The sequence below is a fragment of the Apium graveolens genome, chromosome 11 (assembly GCF_009905375.1).
Source record: "Apium graveolens cultivar Ventura chromosome 11, ASM990537v1, whole genome shotgun sequence".
NCBI lineage: Eukaryota > Viridiplantae > Streptophyta > Magnoliopsida > Apiales > Apiaceae > Apium > Apium graveolens.
Genome location: NC_133657.1, coordinates 103,147,016 through 103,161,394, shown reverse-complemented (window position 1 = coordinate 103,161,394; position 14,379 = coordinate 103,147,016). Strand labels below are relative to the sequence as shown.

Sequence of the window (14,379 nt, the reverse complement as noted above, 5' to 3'; positions counted from 1 at the left end):
TGTCCAACATAGAATTCACTTAGTTGATGATGATAAATCGGTTAGAGAGCCACAAAGGATGTTAAACCCGACTCTTAAGGAAGTTGTTAGAAAAGAAATCTTTAAATATCTAGATAATGGAATCATCTATCCTATATCTGATAGTTCATGGGTCAAACCTGTTCAAGTAGTGCCTAAAAATTCAGTGATCACTGTCATTGTCAATGGGGATGATGAACTAGTTCCCACTCATGTTTAGTCTGGTTGGAGAATGTGTATTGATTATAGGAAACTTAATGCTGCTACTAGGAAAGATCATTTTCCTCTACCCTTCATTGATCAAATGTTAGAAAGGTTAGCAGGTCACTCATACTACTATTTTCTAGATGTTTTTTTGGCTATTTCCAAATTCCCATTGCGCCGAAGATCAAGAAAAAACCACTTTCACGTGTCCTTTTGGAACCTTTGCCTACCGTCGCTTAGCTTTTGGTCTCACTATTGCCCCTGCCACCTTTCAAAGATGTATGATGAGCATTTTATCTGATATGGTAGGAGACTTCCTAGAAATCTTTATAGATGACTTTTCCATTTTTGGTTCCTCTTTTCATCAGTGTCTTAATCATCTTGAATTATTTTTAAAATGGTGTAAAGAAACAAACCTTGTTATTAATTGGGAAAAGTGTCATTTCATGGTTAAAGAGGGAATTGTTCTTGGTTATAAAATTTTGTCAAAGGGAATTCAAGTTTATAAAGCTAAAATTGATCTCATTGCTAATCTACCTCCACCAAAATCTGTCAAAGAAATCCGTTCATTCTTAGGACATGCTGGTTTTTATAGGCGTTTCATTCAGGAGTTTAGCAAAAAGGCTAGACCGTTGACCAATCTTCTTTCTAAAGACATAAAATTTGAGTTCTATAATGAATTTCTTTAATATTTTGAACATCTTAAGAAAGAGTTGACCTCAGCGCCTATCATTTAGTCCCATGATTGGAACTAACCTTTTGAGCTTATATGCGATGCGTCTGATTATGCTGTAGGAGTAGTTTTAGGACAAAAAATCAATAAGATACCTCATGTCATATACTATGCTAGTAAGACTCTAAATTATGCTCAACTTAACTACTCCGCCACTGAAAAAGAACTTCTTGCAGTAGTTTTTGCTCATGAAAAGTTTAGGTCGTATCTGATAGGTTCTAAAATCATTGTTTACACAAACCACTCTACTCTTAGATATCTCTTCTCTAAGAAAAACTCGAAGGCCCAATTAATTAGGTGGGTATTGTTGCTCCAAGATTTTGACCTAGAAATTAGGGATAAGAAGGGTTCTGAAAATGTTGTTGTTGATAATCTTTCCCGTTTAGTAGTGGAGTCCACCATTGATATGTCTTTGAATAAGTCTTTTCCTGATGAACATCTTTTTTCCATATCTATCACTCATTGGTTTGATGATATTGTTAACTACCTTGTCACTGATGACATTCCTTCTCATTGGTCTAAGCAAGAAAAATCCAAATTTCTCTCACGAGGCAAATACTTCTTTTGGGATGACCCCTATCTTTTTTAAGTATTGTCCAGACCAAATAATTATGAGGTGTGTTCCAAACAATGAGTTTAGAAGTATACTTTCCTTTTTCCATGATCAGGCTTGTGGAGGTCACTTTAGTGCTAAAGAGATAGCTGCTAAAATACTTCAATTTTGCTTCTATTGGCCTAGTTTGTTTAAAGATTCTGCTGAATTTTGTGCCCCTTTTAGTAGGTGTCAACAATTAGGAAAGATCACTAGAAGAAACATGATGCCAATAAATCCAATCTTAGTTGTTGAAATATTTAATGTCTGGGGTATAGATTTTATGGGTCCCTTTCCCAATTCTTTTGGTAGCCTCTATATTCTCTTAGCGGTTGATTACGTGTCTAAATGGGACGAAGCCATACCAACTAAGTCTAATGATAACAAGGTAGTTCTTAAGTTCTTGAAGGAAAATATCTACTCTAGATTTGGTATGCCTATGGCTATAATTAGTGACCAGGGTAAGCACTTTAAAAACCATAAGTTTGAGTCTCTTTTGAGAAAGTATTCCATCACTCATAAGTTAGCCACACCTTACCATCCTCAAACTAGTGGTCAAGTAGAGGCCTCTAATAGGAAAATCAAATAAATTCTAGAGAAAATTTTAAATTCAAATAGGAAAAATTGGTTTGTTAAGCTGGTAGATGCACTTTGGGCTTATCGTACAACTTTTAAGACTATTTTGGGTATTTCTCCTTTTAGGCTTATTTTTGGTAAAACATGTCATCTCCCTGTTGAACTTGAATATAGAGCTTATTGGGCCATTAAAGAGTTGAATGTAGATTTACCCACTACTGGTAGTCATGGGAAGTTAGAAGAAATTAGGAATGATGCCTATGAAAATGCTAAGATATATAAAGAAAGAACAAAACTTTTGCATGACAAATCTATTTTGAGAAAGTTTTTTTCTCCCGGTCAAAAAGTTCTTTTGTACAACTCTAGACTGCATTTATTTCCTGGAAAATTGAGATCTAGGTGAGAGGGACCATATGTTGTTAAAGTTGTTTTTCCTTATGGTGCTATTAAAATTGAAAATCCTAAAACTAGTGATCTTTTAAAGTTAATGGTCAAAGACTTAAGCCATTTTTAGAAATGCCAGTTGATTATGAGGAAGAGGTGATTCACCTCATTGATGTGTGATCAAAGTAAGTTTCCTTATTGTATAGTAGTTAGTTTTATTCCTCTGTCATGCCCTTATCACGTATTCTCGTCCTTTTACTTTGTTATTTTTACCTCATTTGCATTCATCGAGGACAATGCATGATTTAGGTCTGGGGGAGGGGTTTAGTAGTACTTATATATATATGATCCAAAAAACAATTCAAAGAAAAAATTCGAAAAAAATTGAAAAAATGAAAAAAATTCAAAAACATTAGATATATTTTAGCTACGTTGTCCAATCCACTCTTGTACTTTAATATTAGTTGGTGTTAGCAGTTTTTCAAAAAACTTATATAAATAATGCCTTGAGATGATTTGAATGTAGTTAAGGTTGTCTTCATGAATCTTGTGTCAAATGAATTTTTGCTTAAGATTCCAAGACGACACATTTGCACAAGGTCCTCATAGGAAAGATTGTTTAGGGAAGTTTTCGATCTCTGAGACAGAGCCCATATATTGAAACAATATCGAATCAATTTTTTGCGAAAAAAAGAGAAGAAAAGAAAATAAAAAAGATGCTTGAATAAACTACTTCAATACCCAGTATTCCTCACAAATAAAAAAAAGAGAGATTGAAATGATGGACACAAGTAGTATAATTGGCTAGTCTTATTTTGGGGCCTTTGTTACTCGACTAATTGAGTCTATAGGGGTATTTCAAAACCTAGTACCCTAAGACCATCTGGTTTGGGAGTCATTGGCCCAAAGCTCACTACATGGGTAACATAGAAAACCTAAGAGAACGGACATTGCACAGTCAATTATAAAAAAGAACTTTTTTTTATAAATTTTGGCTTGATACTTGCTTTTATAGAGATTGGGTCCGTTCAATATTGGTTGAAAAAGAGAAAATGTACTTACTCAATTGATTCTTCAGAGACCTACTTTCACGATATACCTTGGGATTTTGTGTAAATGTTTAGAGTCGATAAAAGTGAGTTGTTGATACCCACATCTTGGATATAATTAGAAGAATCATAAAAGGCATGTATTTTCCTAAAAATTCTTGTGTTGACCCCGATGAAAGTTATTATTGATAGAGTTTGAAAACTTGTTATAGTATCTCACAAATTTTATGGGCGTATCTTCTGTAAACCCTTTGGAGACAACACTCCTCTTGTAGAGATCGTCTATGAGTTTAACGGATTCGTAAATCTAAAATTTCCCGTCATGTCTATGAAAAAGAGCTAAGACGTTTCTAAGTTAGCATTTTTCTTTTTGATTTTTCTCGAAGACGAGCAAAAGATAAGTATGGGGGCATTTGATGGGTTCAAAATATTGCATATTATTAATATTTATTTTATGTCTATTTTCATAATTTTATTAATAAACAAATTATTTTACTTTGTTTTGTAGGAAAATAAATAAAATCAGAATTTTAGTTGGAAAAGGTGCAAATAGGGAAGGAGGTGGACTATTCATGAAGTCAAAGGAATTGGAAGATAAATAGAATACTTATTGGAGAAGAGAAGGAAATACTTTTAGAATCCTGCTTGTATTCCCAGACCCAAACACTCTTATTTTCCCTATATATGGGTCTCCCATCTTGTATTTTACACACCCCAAGACACCCATTTAGTTATTTATTTTTTTCATCTTTTTATCATGTGTAGCTAAATTTGTTCCCTAGGATGAAGATAAAGTTAATTTTATTGCTTTGATATCTTCTCGTTCCTATTATTTAATTATCAAGACTTTTCTTGGTGATTAATTGTTCAATTGACAAAGTGATTTTGACATATTATTGTTACCAGATTTATTTTTCATAACTTATGCTTGCTCCATGAAGTTTTGATGGGTTATTGTTAGATAACAAGTTTCATAGTATATGCTTGTCTCGTTAATTGATATATATTACTTTTGTGATGAAAAGACAATTGATTTTAGTGCGAGTTGATATTAATTGTGATTGATTAACGGATTCGGATTCCTAGGTTTTCCATATTATTTGTTATTTGCTAATTACGTTAAACAAATCTCATCTCAAATCTGTTTGTCTATTTCGCCTGATTTATATTGTTAGGGTTTTGAAAATTTGTAGTCTCCGTGGATCGACCTGTAATTACTACAACTAAACACTGTGCGCTTGCAGTTCTTATATTTTTACACATCAATCATCTACATCTTATAGACCTGTGATCTTCTTGTTATCAAAAGACACATGAATAGATTCCATGACCACTGTTGTTCTCAGATTATAAACTCTGAAGGATTTTGTTAACATTGTATATCCAACCAAAATGCTTACATTAGCTTTTAGGCCAAACTTTGTAAGCTGTTCAGGATGAGATTTTAAAGCATAATATTTGCAGCCAAAAATGTGAAAGTACTTCAAATTTGGCTTATTTCCCCTTAACATTTCAAATGGTGTCTTGTCATACTTGTTTATCAGAGTTGCATTCTTTGTGAAGCATGTAGTTTACACAGCCTCAGCCAAAAAGTAGGTGTCTGCTTCCTCAAGCATGGTCCTTACAGCTTCTACAAGAGTTCTGTTCTTTCTTTTAACAATTCCATTTTGCTGTGGAGTTCCAGGAGCAGAAACATTATGTTTAATTTCCTTGTGTTTATAAAATTTTTCTATAGTGTTGTTCTTGAATTCAGTCTTATTACCACTTCTGATTATCTTCACTTTGTGTTTTAACCCTTCTTCCAGTTGCCTCACATGATCAAGAAGAATGATTATTGTCTCATCCTTTGTGTGCAGAAAGTATACCCATGTATACTTAGTATACTCAACAACAATGACAAGTGCATATCTCTTATTTTCTATAGACATTACATTAACTGGACCAAAATGATCAATATGTAATATGTAAAATGGTTCCAGAATTGAGGATTCAGTCTTACTCTTACATAGGCCATCATGAGTAAAAAATGCATTAGGAAATCCTCTTACATGTTCTTTTTTCACAAGTTCATTAATATTATTGAAATTCGAGTGAGAAAGTCTTTTATGCCAATTCTAACTGTCTTTCGCAGTTGCTCTACTTATCAGACTGATTGTAAAACCATCAGCATTTGGGGAAACCCCGGCTTCATATAAGTTACCACGTCTGTAACCAATAATTGCAACATCGCCACTTGAATTGTTGAAAATTTCATAATGCACATCATAAAAATCCACATGGTAATCTCTGTCATAGATTTGATTCACACTCATTAGATTATGCTTGAGTCCTACAACTAGAGCTATATCTTTAATTATGACAATCCTAAATTTAATCTTGCCATATCCCAAAGTTTTTCCTAAGCTGTCGTCTCCATAAGAAACACTTGGGCCAACATTCTTCTTAAACTCTAATAGCAGGGCTTTATTTCCAGTCATAAGTTCTAGGCATCCACTGTCCTAGACTAGAGTATTTTTCATGTTGCCTTGCAATTAGACAAGCCATTAGTTAGAATTTTTAAGGACTCAGACTTGATTGGATCTTTTGGCCTTATTAAGTTTATAAAAATTTACAACAGACGTTTTCATATCAGAGTTTATGTTAACATTCTTAATATCAGGAGAGACACATCTAAAAATGATTTTAGTTTTATTCGAAGAAGGTTTCAGTTCATAATAATCATAATACAAACTGTGATTATCTTTACATGTGTTAATGTACTACCATAATAAATACAAGGTTGTTGTAGTTTATATCTAACTGTCTTGTTTTTAAACTCTAATTTAAGAGGAATAATATGTATTCCCTAATTCATCCTGCAAGCGACAATAAGATGATTGGTACTACCAAAGTTAAATCAAACCTTTCTAGGTGTATTACGATTAGGTTTATACTTATTCTCCTTATTGACACCTTAACTTGTTTATCAGTATTTACAGATTTAAGATTCTAAGACTAACTTTCCTTAACATCTTTAGTACTAGGTTTACCTGCATAACCTAATCCGGACCCCAAATACCCACTTTCAATTAATCCCTGAGTTGTTTTTCCTGAATTAGTCCAAAGTATAATTATTTCCATTTCTTTAGCTAATTCCTTCTCAAGATAAGCATGATTTTCTAACAATTTATCTTTAATATAAATGTAATAACTCGAATTTTTGAGACCCTGTAAAACGTTTAATGAATAGTAACCCTGACAGACGGGAAAAACTTTTGAGCCCACACTATATAGTGCATAAGAAAATGAGTTTCGGAATCGATATTACAACTATACGTACCAAATGAGTGTATGTAAACGCTATTAGTTTTCGAAGAAAACGAACTTTGAAAAACGACTGTATTTACGACTTATCAAGGACTACGGGAATCACAATATAATTACGAGATTAAAATCCTAGGGATTTATATTCAATTAGGATAAATAAAAATATAAGGAATAAATACGAAAAGAATTACATTGCGAACCATTTACGAATAAGTATTGCGGAGAACGTTTAAGTAACCGAGCGAACGCGTAAACGATTAATTAAACGTAACGCACTAACTAAACCATGGTAAGGAAGTAACCATGGTTACTTCATCAAATAGTGAGCTAACCCTAGGATGACCAAGCTAGCTAGCAAATAGTGTGCTAAGGAGCTAATCTTGTAGTTTAGCTTGTAAGCTAGCAAGCTACAAAGATATGTTCATGGATTTGGAGACAAGGAATAAACCTAAGCTATCCTAGGAAGAATAAAGATCAACTTGCAAAGATATCAAGTCACCTTCCAAGAAGCAACCTAGAAATCATCCAAGAGAAGCAACCAAGTGCTATAAATACCCCCCCCCTCACAAAGCTCCCATTCGGCAATTTGAAGAAAAAAAAAGGAAATTGCAATTCAAAACTCCAAGCTCTAGTTCTTTTAAAATCCCAAAATTATTTCCCAAGCCTCCTAGCAACTAAACTAAGGTAAGAAAAATCTTTCATCTCTTTTTATCAAGGTTTGATGGGTGGAATAAATTCAAGAAACTCACTAGTGAATAGTGTGAATAGTAACCTCTCTTTGGTTTCTTGATTTTAATGGTGGTTTTAGGTTCCAAAAATCTTACCAAGCACTTCCAAGCCTCCACCATCTTCAAGAACACATCTCAAGCTTTCAAGAAAGGTAAAAATCTTTGGCCTAACTTTATTTAAGGTTCATGTTTAAGATCCATTTAGTGGGTGTTAGTAAACCTATCTTACTAAGTGTTGTTGATGAAATCTTGATGATTAAGCTAAGTAGATTTAAGGTTAGTTGTTGTTGCCTCAAGAAAATGATGTTATTGAGAGGAGTTTGTGTGTTGATGATGATATGATGATTGTTGGTGGTTGTGTTGATAGTTAAGGCGTAAACGAAACCCCGATCGTAAACGTAACTTCGTTAAAACCAACAAACCATAACTTTAAGTTTCTGCAGAAAGTCTCGAAGTTGTAAACTGTAGATTCTTGATAAATAACCTTTTTTTAAGATAGAAAATGTTATAAGGATCGTTTAGGCGCTTGAATCGCTTAATTCCGATTTACGGATCAAAAGTTATGATCGTTTTAGTAAAAGTGTTTTACGCGACAAAAACTGCTACAAATCACGAACTTTGGAAATATAAAGGATAGACTTAAAAGTATTCATAAATCATGAAATTTTTACAGAGAGTAACATATGGAGTTTCCTAACTTTCATAAAAATTTGAAGTGAAAATAATGATTTCTCAATTTTATAAAAATGTCGGAACCTAGACCGCGCGAGTAGAAACCTTAAGAATCCTTCAGCGGAGCCGACGTCCATATTGAGAATGAACTAAGATACTTAGGAAAATGAAGTGACCATAAAGTGTTTATGACTTAAAAGAAATGTTAAGGATAGTATAAATTGAGAGGGTGTATAATGAGTAGCACATGAGTGCGAGTTACCATAAGTTAGGACAGAACCTAACGAAATGAAATATGTTTATGGTTATAGATTTCCGAGCGGAACCTAGAGCATCCTCCACCTCGAGATACCCAGGCAAGTTTACAAACCCAACTCTATTTTTACTGTTGTGTTGTGAAAGGATTGTTTTACTATCATCGCTTAAATACCATGATTGCCATGATACGTAGTTTTTGAATTTTCGCATAATATAGCGATGTTGTACGCTAAGTATATATCGTGAAATGTTATTTCGCTTTAAGCGTAATGTATTATATAAGACCGAGGATCGGTCGAGATTTAGGATAAAACCCGGGAATCGTTCCAGAGATATTATAGGGCGGATATAAGTCCATAATAGTACATTTTAAAGGGACTCATCGTCCACTTACGAAACATTAAAACACCTCGAACTTTTAAAACGATTTCCCAACGAGCATATTCCCTCAACTATATTTTATTGATTTGGATATTAAATATTATATACGTATTCCTTTATTATAGTAGTAGTATAATTCAACGTTTATTTATTTCAAACCCGATTAATCATGATAGATTATTAATTATGTAAACACAAACTAGTTGAGGAATACTATTTAAATAAATCTTTTAGAGAATAACTCATTCGAGGTATGATTAATATCAATTATCATTTAAATTATTTATATACTACTATTTAAGTAATGAATATTTATTAAGGATTGTTATTGGTTGAAAGATCATAGATCCTGATATACCTTCTGATTTAGAAGTATTATTCGAATAATTTCAGATCGTCGGTGAATATTATTCCGACTTATTATTATATTAAATATAGTTTCAAGAAGAAACTTTTCCCTTATTAATTATCTGTTGACAACGGTCAACTCACATCCCTAGTACTTCCTCCGAAATTCTCGGAAGTACGTATATACATATATGTACACTTATATTTAAAAAGATAAACTATCTCTATCAACAAGCTAAACGCTTGGGGAACTTCGATGTGGTTCAAGTTCCCGAGATTGATAGAATTCTGTTGAAGGACAATGGAGGGGTAGACTATGGTACTACGTGTGCTGGATGGGCTACCAAAGGTACCGCAGGCGAAGGTACTTTGTGTACTCAGGAACTTGTGAAGTATGTGCATACCCGAAAATGGGACACGTAGCCCGAATGCGGCTAGGATGATACCCGAGAGATGACGGTATTCGTCCTTTTACTAGTAAAGAAGGTTACTTCCGTAGGACGACTGATCATCGTATGCGGTGGCTCCTGTGAGATGTCCAAACTCTTCCAATTGGAATTGATATGCAATACCGTAACCCAAGCCTAGGTGATGGGATTACTATTAAGGTATTCGCAGGTTATAAAACCCCCTTAAAAGAATTGTTTTCATAAGAAGGTGTGGGACACCAAGAAATCTACTTTTAAATAAAACATATATATAATATATGATGTTATTATACAGTCATTTTCATACTGTACATTATTATGCTGAGCATCTTAGCTCACACTTGTTTTCTTAAATTGACACAACACAACAGTGAATCAAGATGCCTGCCATGAGAACCACAGCCAGGAAATGGGTAGGAAATGGCCAGCTGTTCCGTAGATTGTTTGGTGCAGTACCTCAGGTAGTCGGAATAAGCTGGATTAGTTTTCAGTTGTTTATAGTTCGGCTTATTTATAAGTATGGTTTATGTAAGATAAGAAATAAGAAACGTATATTCGGTCGGCGGATTAACCTTACCTAAAGGTCACCCCCGGTAAGATTAATTATATTTGGGTTGTAATAAAATTTCTCTAGTAATGATGGTTCGTTTCCAAGACAATAACCTGTAGTATGTGTGTGTTAAGTGTGGGGTCGTGAAGCGTGAGTATTTACATATCGTAGTGTAAGTTGTGTAAGTTTAGATATCGTGGCTTCCGAGACTCCTGACCCCGGGTTTTGGGGCGCCACAATAAACAACTCTTTCTATTTGAATTTCTAGCATGAAAATTAACTCATCTTCTAAATTATCATTTCTTTTTTTTTAAGTCAGGATTTTCAATTCTGATCCTTGCATTTTCAAGATTTTGATTCCTATAGCTAACATTCAAGGTTTTAATAAATAATCCGAACTGAAGAATATCATTAGTATCAAAAGTAGAGTTGTTTGAGGTACCTTAGTCTCATGTGCCTCAGATTCAGTATCAGCATTTTCCATGAGAGCATAGTTGACACCCTCATCAAATTCTGAAGTATCAACTCAGTTCTACTTCTTTGTGATTAAGGCTTGCTTCTTTTTATATTTTGGCTTCCGGTAGTCAGCTGCAAAGTGTCCAACCCCATCACAATTGTAACACTTTATCTTAAACTTGTCAATTTTCCCAGACTTGGACTCCTTTTCATCATGTTTCCTATAGTTCTTCTTATCAGAGTTTGAAGAACTAGAGCCTCTCCTGGAAAACCTCTTTTCTTTCTTGAAATTTTTGTAAACCATCCTCTTTTTCACCATCAAAGAAACCATATTCAAGATCTTCTCATTATCACAATGATCACTTTCACAGTCTATAGAGATATCAGAGTTTGAGTCATCATCAATATTTGATGAGTCGGTATCAGACTTTGCAACCATAGCCTTTTCTCTTGAATGACTCTTTCCCGCAGACCTTTCCTTTGGCTTCTCTTCAGTCTTCAGTGCAACTTGTCTAGATATAGACCACTTTCTTTTGTTCCTTTGCTCCATCTCCAGTTCATGAGTCTTCAGCATTCTAAAGATCTCATCCAGAGATATATCTTCAAGATCATAGTTGTCTCTTATGGACGTGACCTTCAAATTCCACTTTTCAGATAGTGTAAAAAGAAACTTCAGATTTGAATCTTCTAGATCATACTCTTTGTCAACAAGTGCCTGATCATTCAAGAATTTATGGAACCTGTCATAGATCTCATTTAGTGACTCGTCATCTTTTGAGTAAAAGTGCTAATACTCCTGTGTGAGTATTATTTTCTAGTTCTTCTTAATAGTAGTTACGTCTTGATACTTCACTTCCAAAATGTCCCATATTTCCTTGGAAAATTTACATCCAATCACTCTATTGGACATAACAATGTCCAATTGCTATGCAAGAGATGTCTGACCTTATGTTAAACATGAAGAAGATATGCTTCTTGGTCTGTCGAGCCAAAGGAAATGAAAGGGTCATATCCAAAGTGACAATATTTAGATTCACTCTACCAAATGTATGTGTATCAACCTACTTTTCATAGAATAATGACATTGCAAGATCAGTAGTTGAAATTTTGGTTTATAATAACTATATTTATGTACTTTAATAAAGAATATTTGGAACCGATTTTGAGATATGTGGAGTGGTAGTCCACGAGTATTGTTGTTATGAGTTATTGAATGTAATATGAAGGTTTATGAAGTATGGTACCGTGACGGTTTGAATCCGCGAAAGTGTGGGTTTTGGGGCATACTAAATTTCACTAACATTTCTAAATGTTATGAATTCATGTGAACCCTAATACTCACTATTCTATAATGATTCATTCTTTTAGCTTGTAGGTCCATCCATTTCCTTTACTTCAAATTTGACTAAGTTAAAATCATCCATACATGGTAACACTTATAGGGAGACTATTAGTGTCTATTATGCTATAAATTGTGTTTAGTATTTGATTGTATATAGGCTAAAGTACATGGATATTCATAAGTAGAATTATTATTTTATTGTAACTAACACTAATATATATAGCAAGATTTACATTTTATTCTACTCTAAATTCACCATCAAAATAGAAGTATTCGTAACCATTATAATAACTTAAAATGGCTTTAATATATCGAATTAAATATCTGTATAACATCATTGTGTATCCTACAAAATTTAAAATATACGTTTCAATTATAAAACCGTTCAATCCGAAATATCAACAGATCAATACTCCATCTACATCCATAATTGATTCTTATCTCGATATATCTCTAAGACTATCTATAACCTTATTTATAGGGTCATGCATCAATTGTTATAGTCATAATTCACCACATCAATTTCCAAGGGTGGTGTAAAAGGTAATATACATATGCTTATTTATGCGGCAGAAAAAAAACTAATACCCAATATTATGTAGGATTGTTGTATTCAATTATTATCTAATAATCGTTAAAATAGTTTTATTTTTTAATTTATGATCTTCTATTATGCATAATAATATTGTAATTTTTATTTTTAGAATTATGCATGTGTGTGTATGAGTGTGTATTTGCGAAGGTGTTCCCCTTTTATCAATATTTGGAGAAAAATAGTTGTATGGAGATAGCATGCTAAATATATTTTCAAAGTTTTGTATTTTTATTAATAGATAAAACCTAATATTTGGTGAAAGTAAAATAAATTTTGATTGATTTTTTAAGGACAGAGCGAGGAAACATGGCTAAGAAAGTTAAAAGCTCCAACAAGAGTAAATTATCAGCTCTTGTAGTTGATGATGATGGAGTTTGTAAGACTGTTCATTGTGCTTTCCTAAGAAGACATGGATTTGAAACCTCTTCTGTTGAAAGTGGAAGGCAAGCTGTGGATCTCATCCGTTATGGGCAAAAATTTGACGTTATATTTATGGATATCATAATGCCGGAGATGAATGGTGTTCAGGTTATTTTATTTATATTTATACATATTATATTAAAGTATTCCACATAGTGTTTGATTGTTATCATCATGATTCTAAAGATACATCATTTTATTTTAGGCTACTAGAGCACTACGAGCAATGGGAGTGAAGTCAATGATTGTTGGCATTGACTGTGATCTCGACTACATTAATGAAGACTTTATGCAAGCTGGTATGGATCATGTTTATGAGAAGCCAATGACATCTGAGATCGCCATCTCTGTACATCAAGCGCTTTTAAACAACAACATTGTGTAATACTCAGTGAAACATGCTTGAACCTAAAGTGCTAGAAGTGTTACAAATATGATAAATAAAATTTTACCTTAGTTGCTTATGTTAAGATATTTTTTGTTCCGATTTTATTAATTATAATAATTACAATGGAATACAACATATAAGCAATCAAATATAACATATAATCTTATCTAATTATAAAACTAACAAATCCATAATAAATACCTTGGTTAAATGTTGTTTACCTTGGTTCACGTGGTTTGCAGGCTATTGTGTGAGCCTGTAAGGATTACCCAGTGCGCACCCGAAGGGTAGTGGCTGCGGGTTACCTACAATAAAAAATATAAAAAAAAAACAATTCTTTTGTTAGGGAAATATTCAAAAATGTCTTAATATACATTTAATATTTAAAGTTAAAAGAGGGCGCTTGTTCGACCGATTGTATTCAAATTTTTCGGCCTCAAGTTCTCAATCCAAATGTTAAGAAAAAATTAATTATGCATAAATTTGAATTGGAATGGATCTGAATTAGATTTTTTCTACTTATCTCATTTTCAAGATGTAAGTGTTTCTTTTAAAAAATATCATTTTTTTAAATGAAAAATTCACCAATCATTGGAATGGATCCGAAACAGATTTTTCTACTTACCTCATTTTTAGATGTAAGTGTTCCTTTTGCAAAAAATCATTTTTTTAAATTAAAAAATTCACCAATCCTATTTATTTCGATTGCATTCCTAATTTTGATTATTTTTTCATTTACAGGATCAAAAGTATTGCGGACAATCATTTATAAAATATAAATTCAATCAATTGAGATTATACAATAAACAAACAATCACAAAATAAGAAAATGCGTGAAATATATTTTTTAAATGAAAACAAGTGGAATTTATAAACAATACACCAAAAACAACAATACTACATAATTTAACTTGCATAGGGATTATTTTCTAGTTTGCATAGCACTTTCAA

The 14,379-nt window shown here is 32.9% G+C and overlaps 1 protein-coding gene across 1 annotated transcript; it reads left to right on the top strand.

Moving 5' to 3' along the window:
- The first annotated feature begins 12,542 nt into the window (after positions 1 to 12,542).
- On the top strand, positions 12,543 to 13,441 carry LOC141696803 (two-component response regulator 24-like). Its single transcript, XM_074500924.1, has 3 exons — positions 12,543 to 12,568; positions 12,916 to 13,148; positions 13,246 to 13,441. Exons 2-3 carry the CDS (start codon positions 12,927 to 12,929, stop codon positions 13,423 to 13,425), a joined length of 402 nt encoding a protein of 133 aa, XP_074357025.1. The 5' UTR covers positions 12,543 to 12,568; positions 12,916 to 12,926; the 3' UTR covers positions 13,426 to 13,441.
- Positions 13,442 to 14,379: the final 938 nt, after the last annotated feature.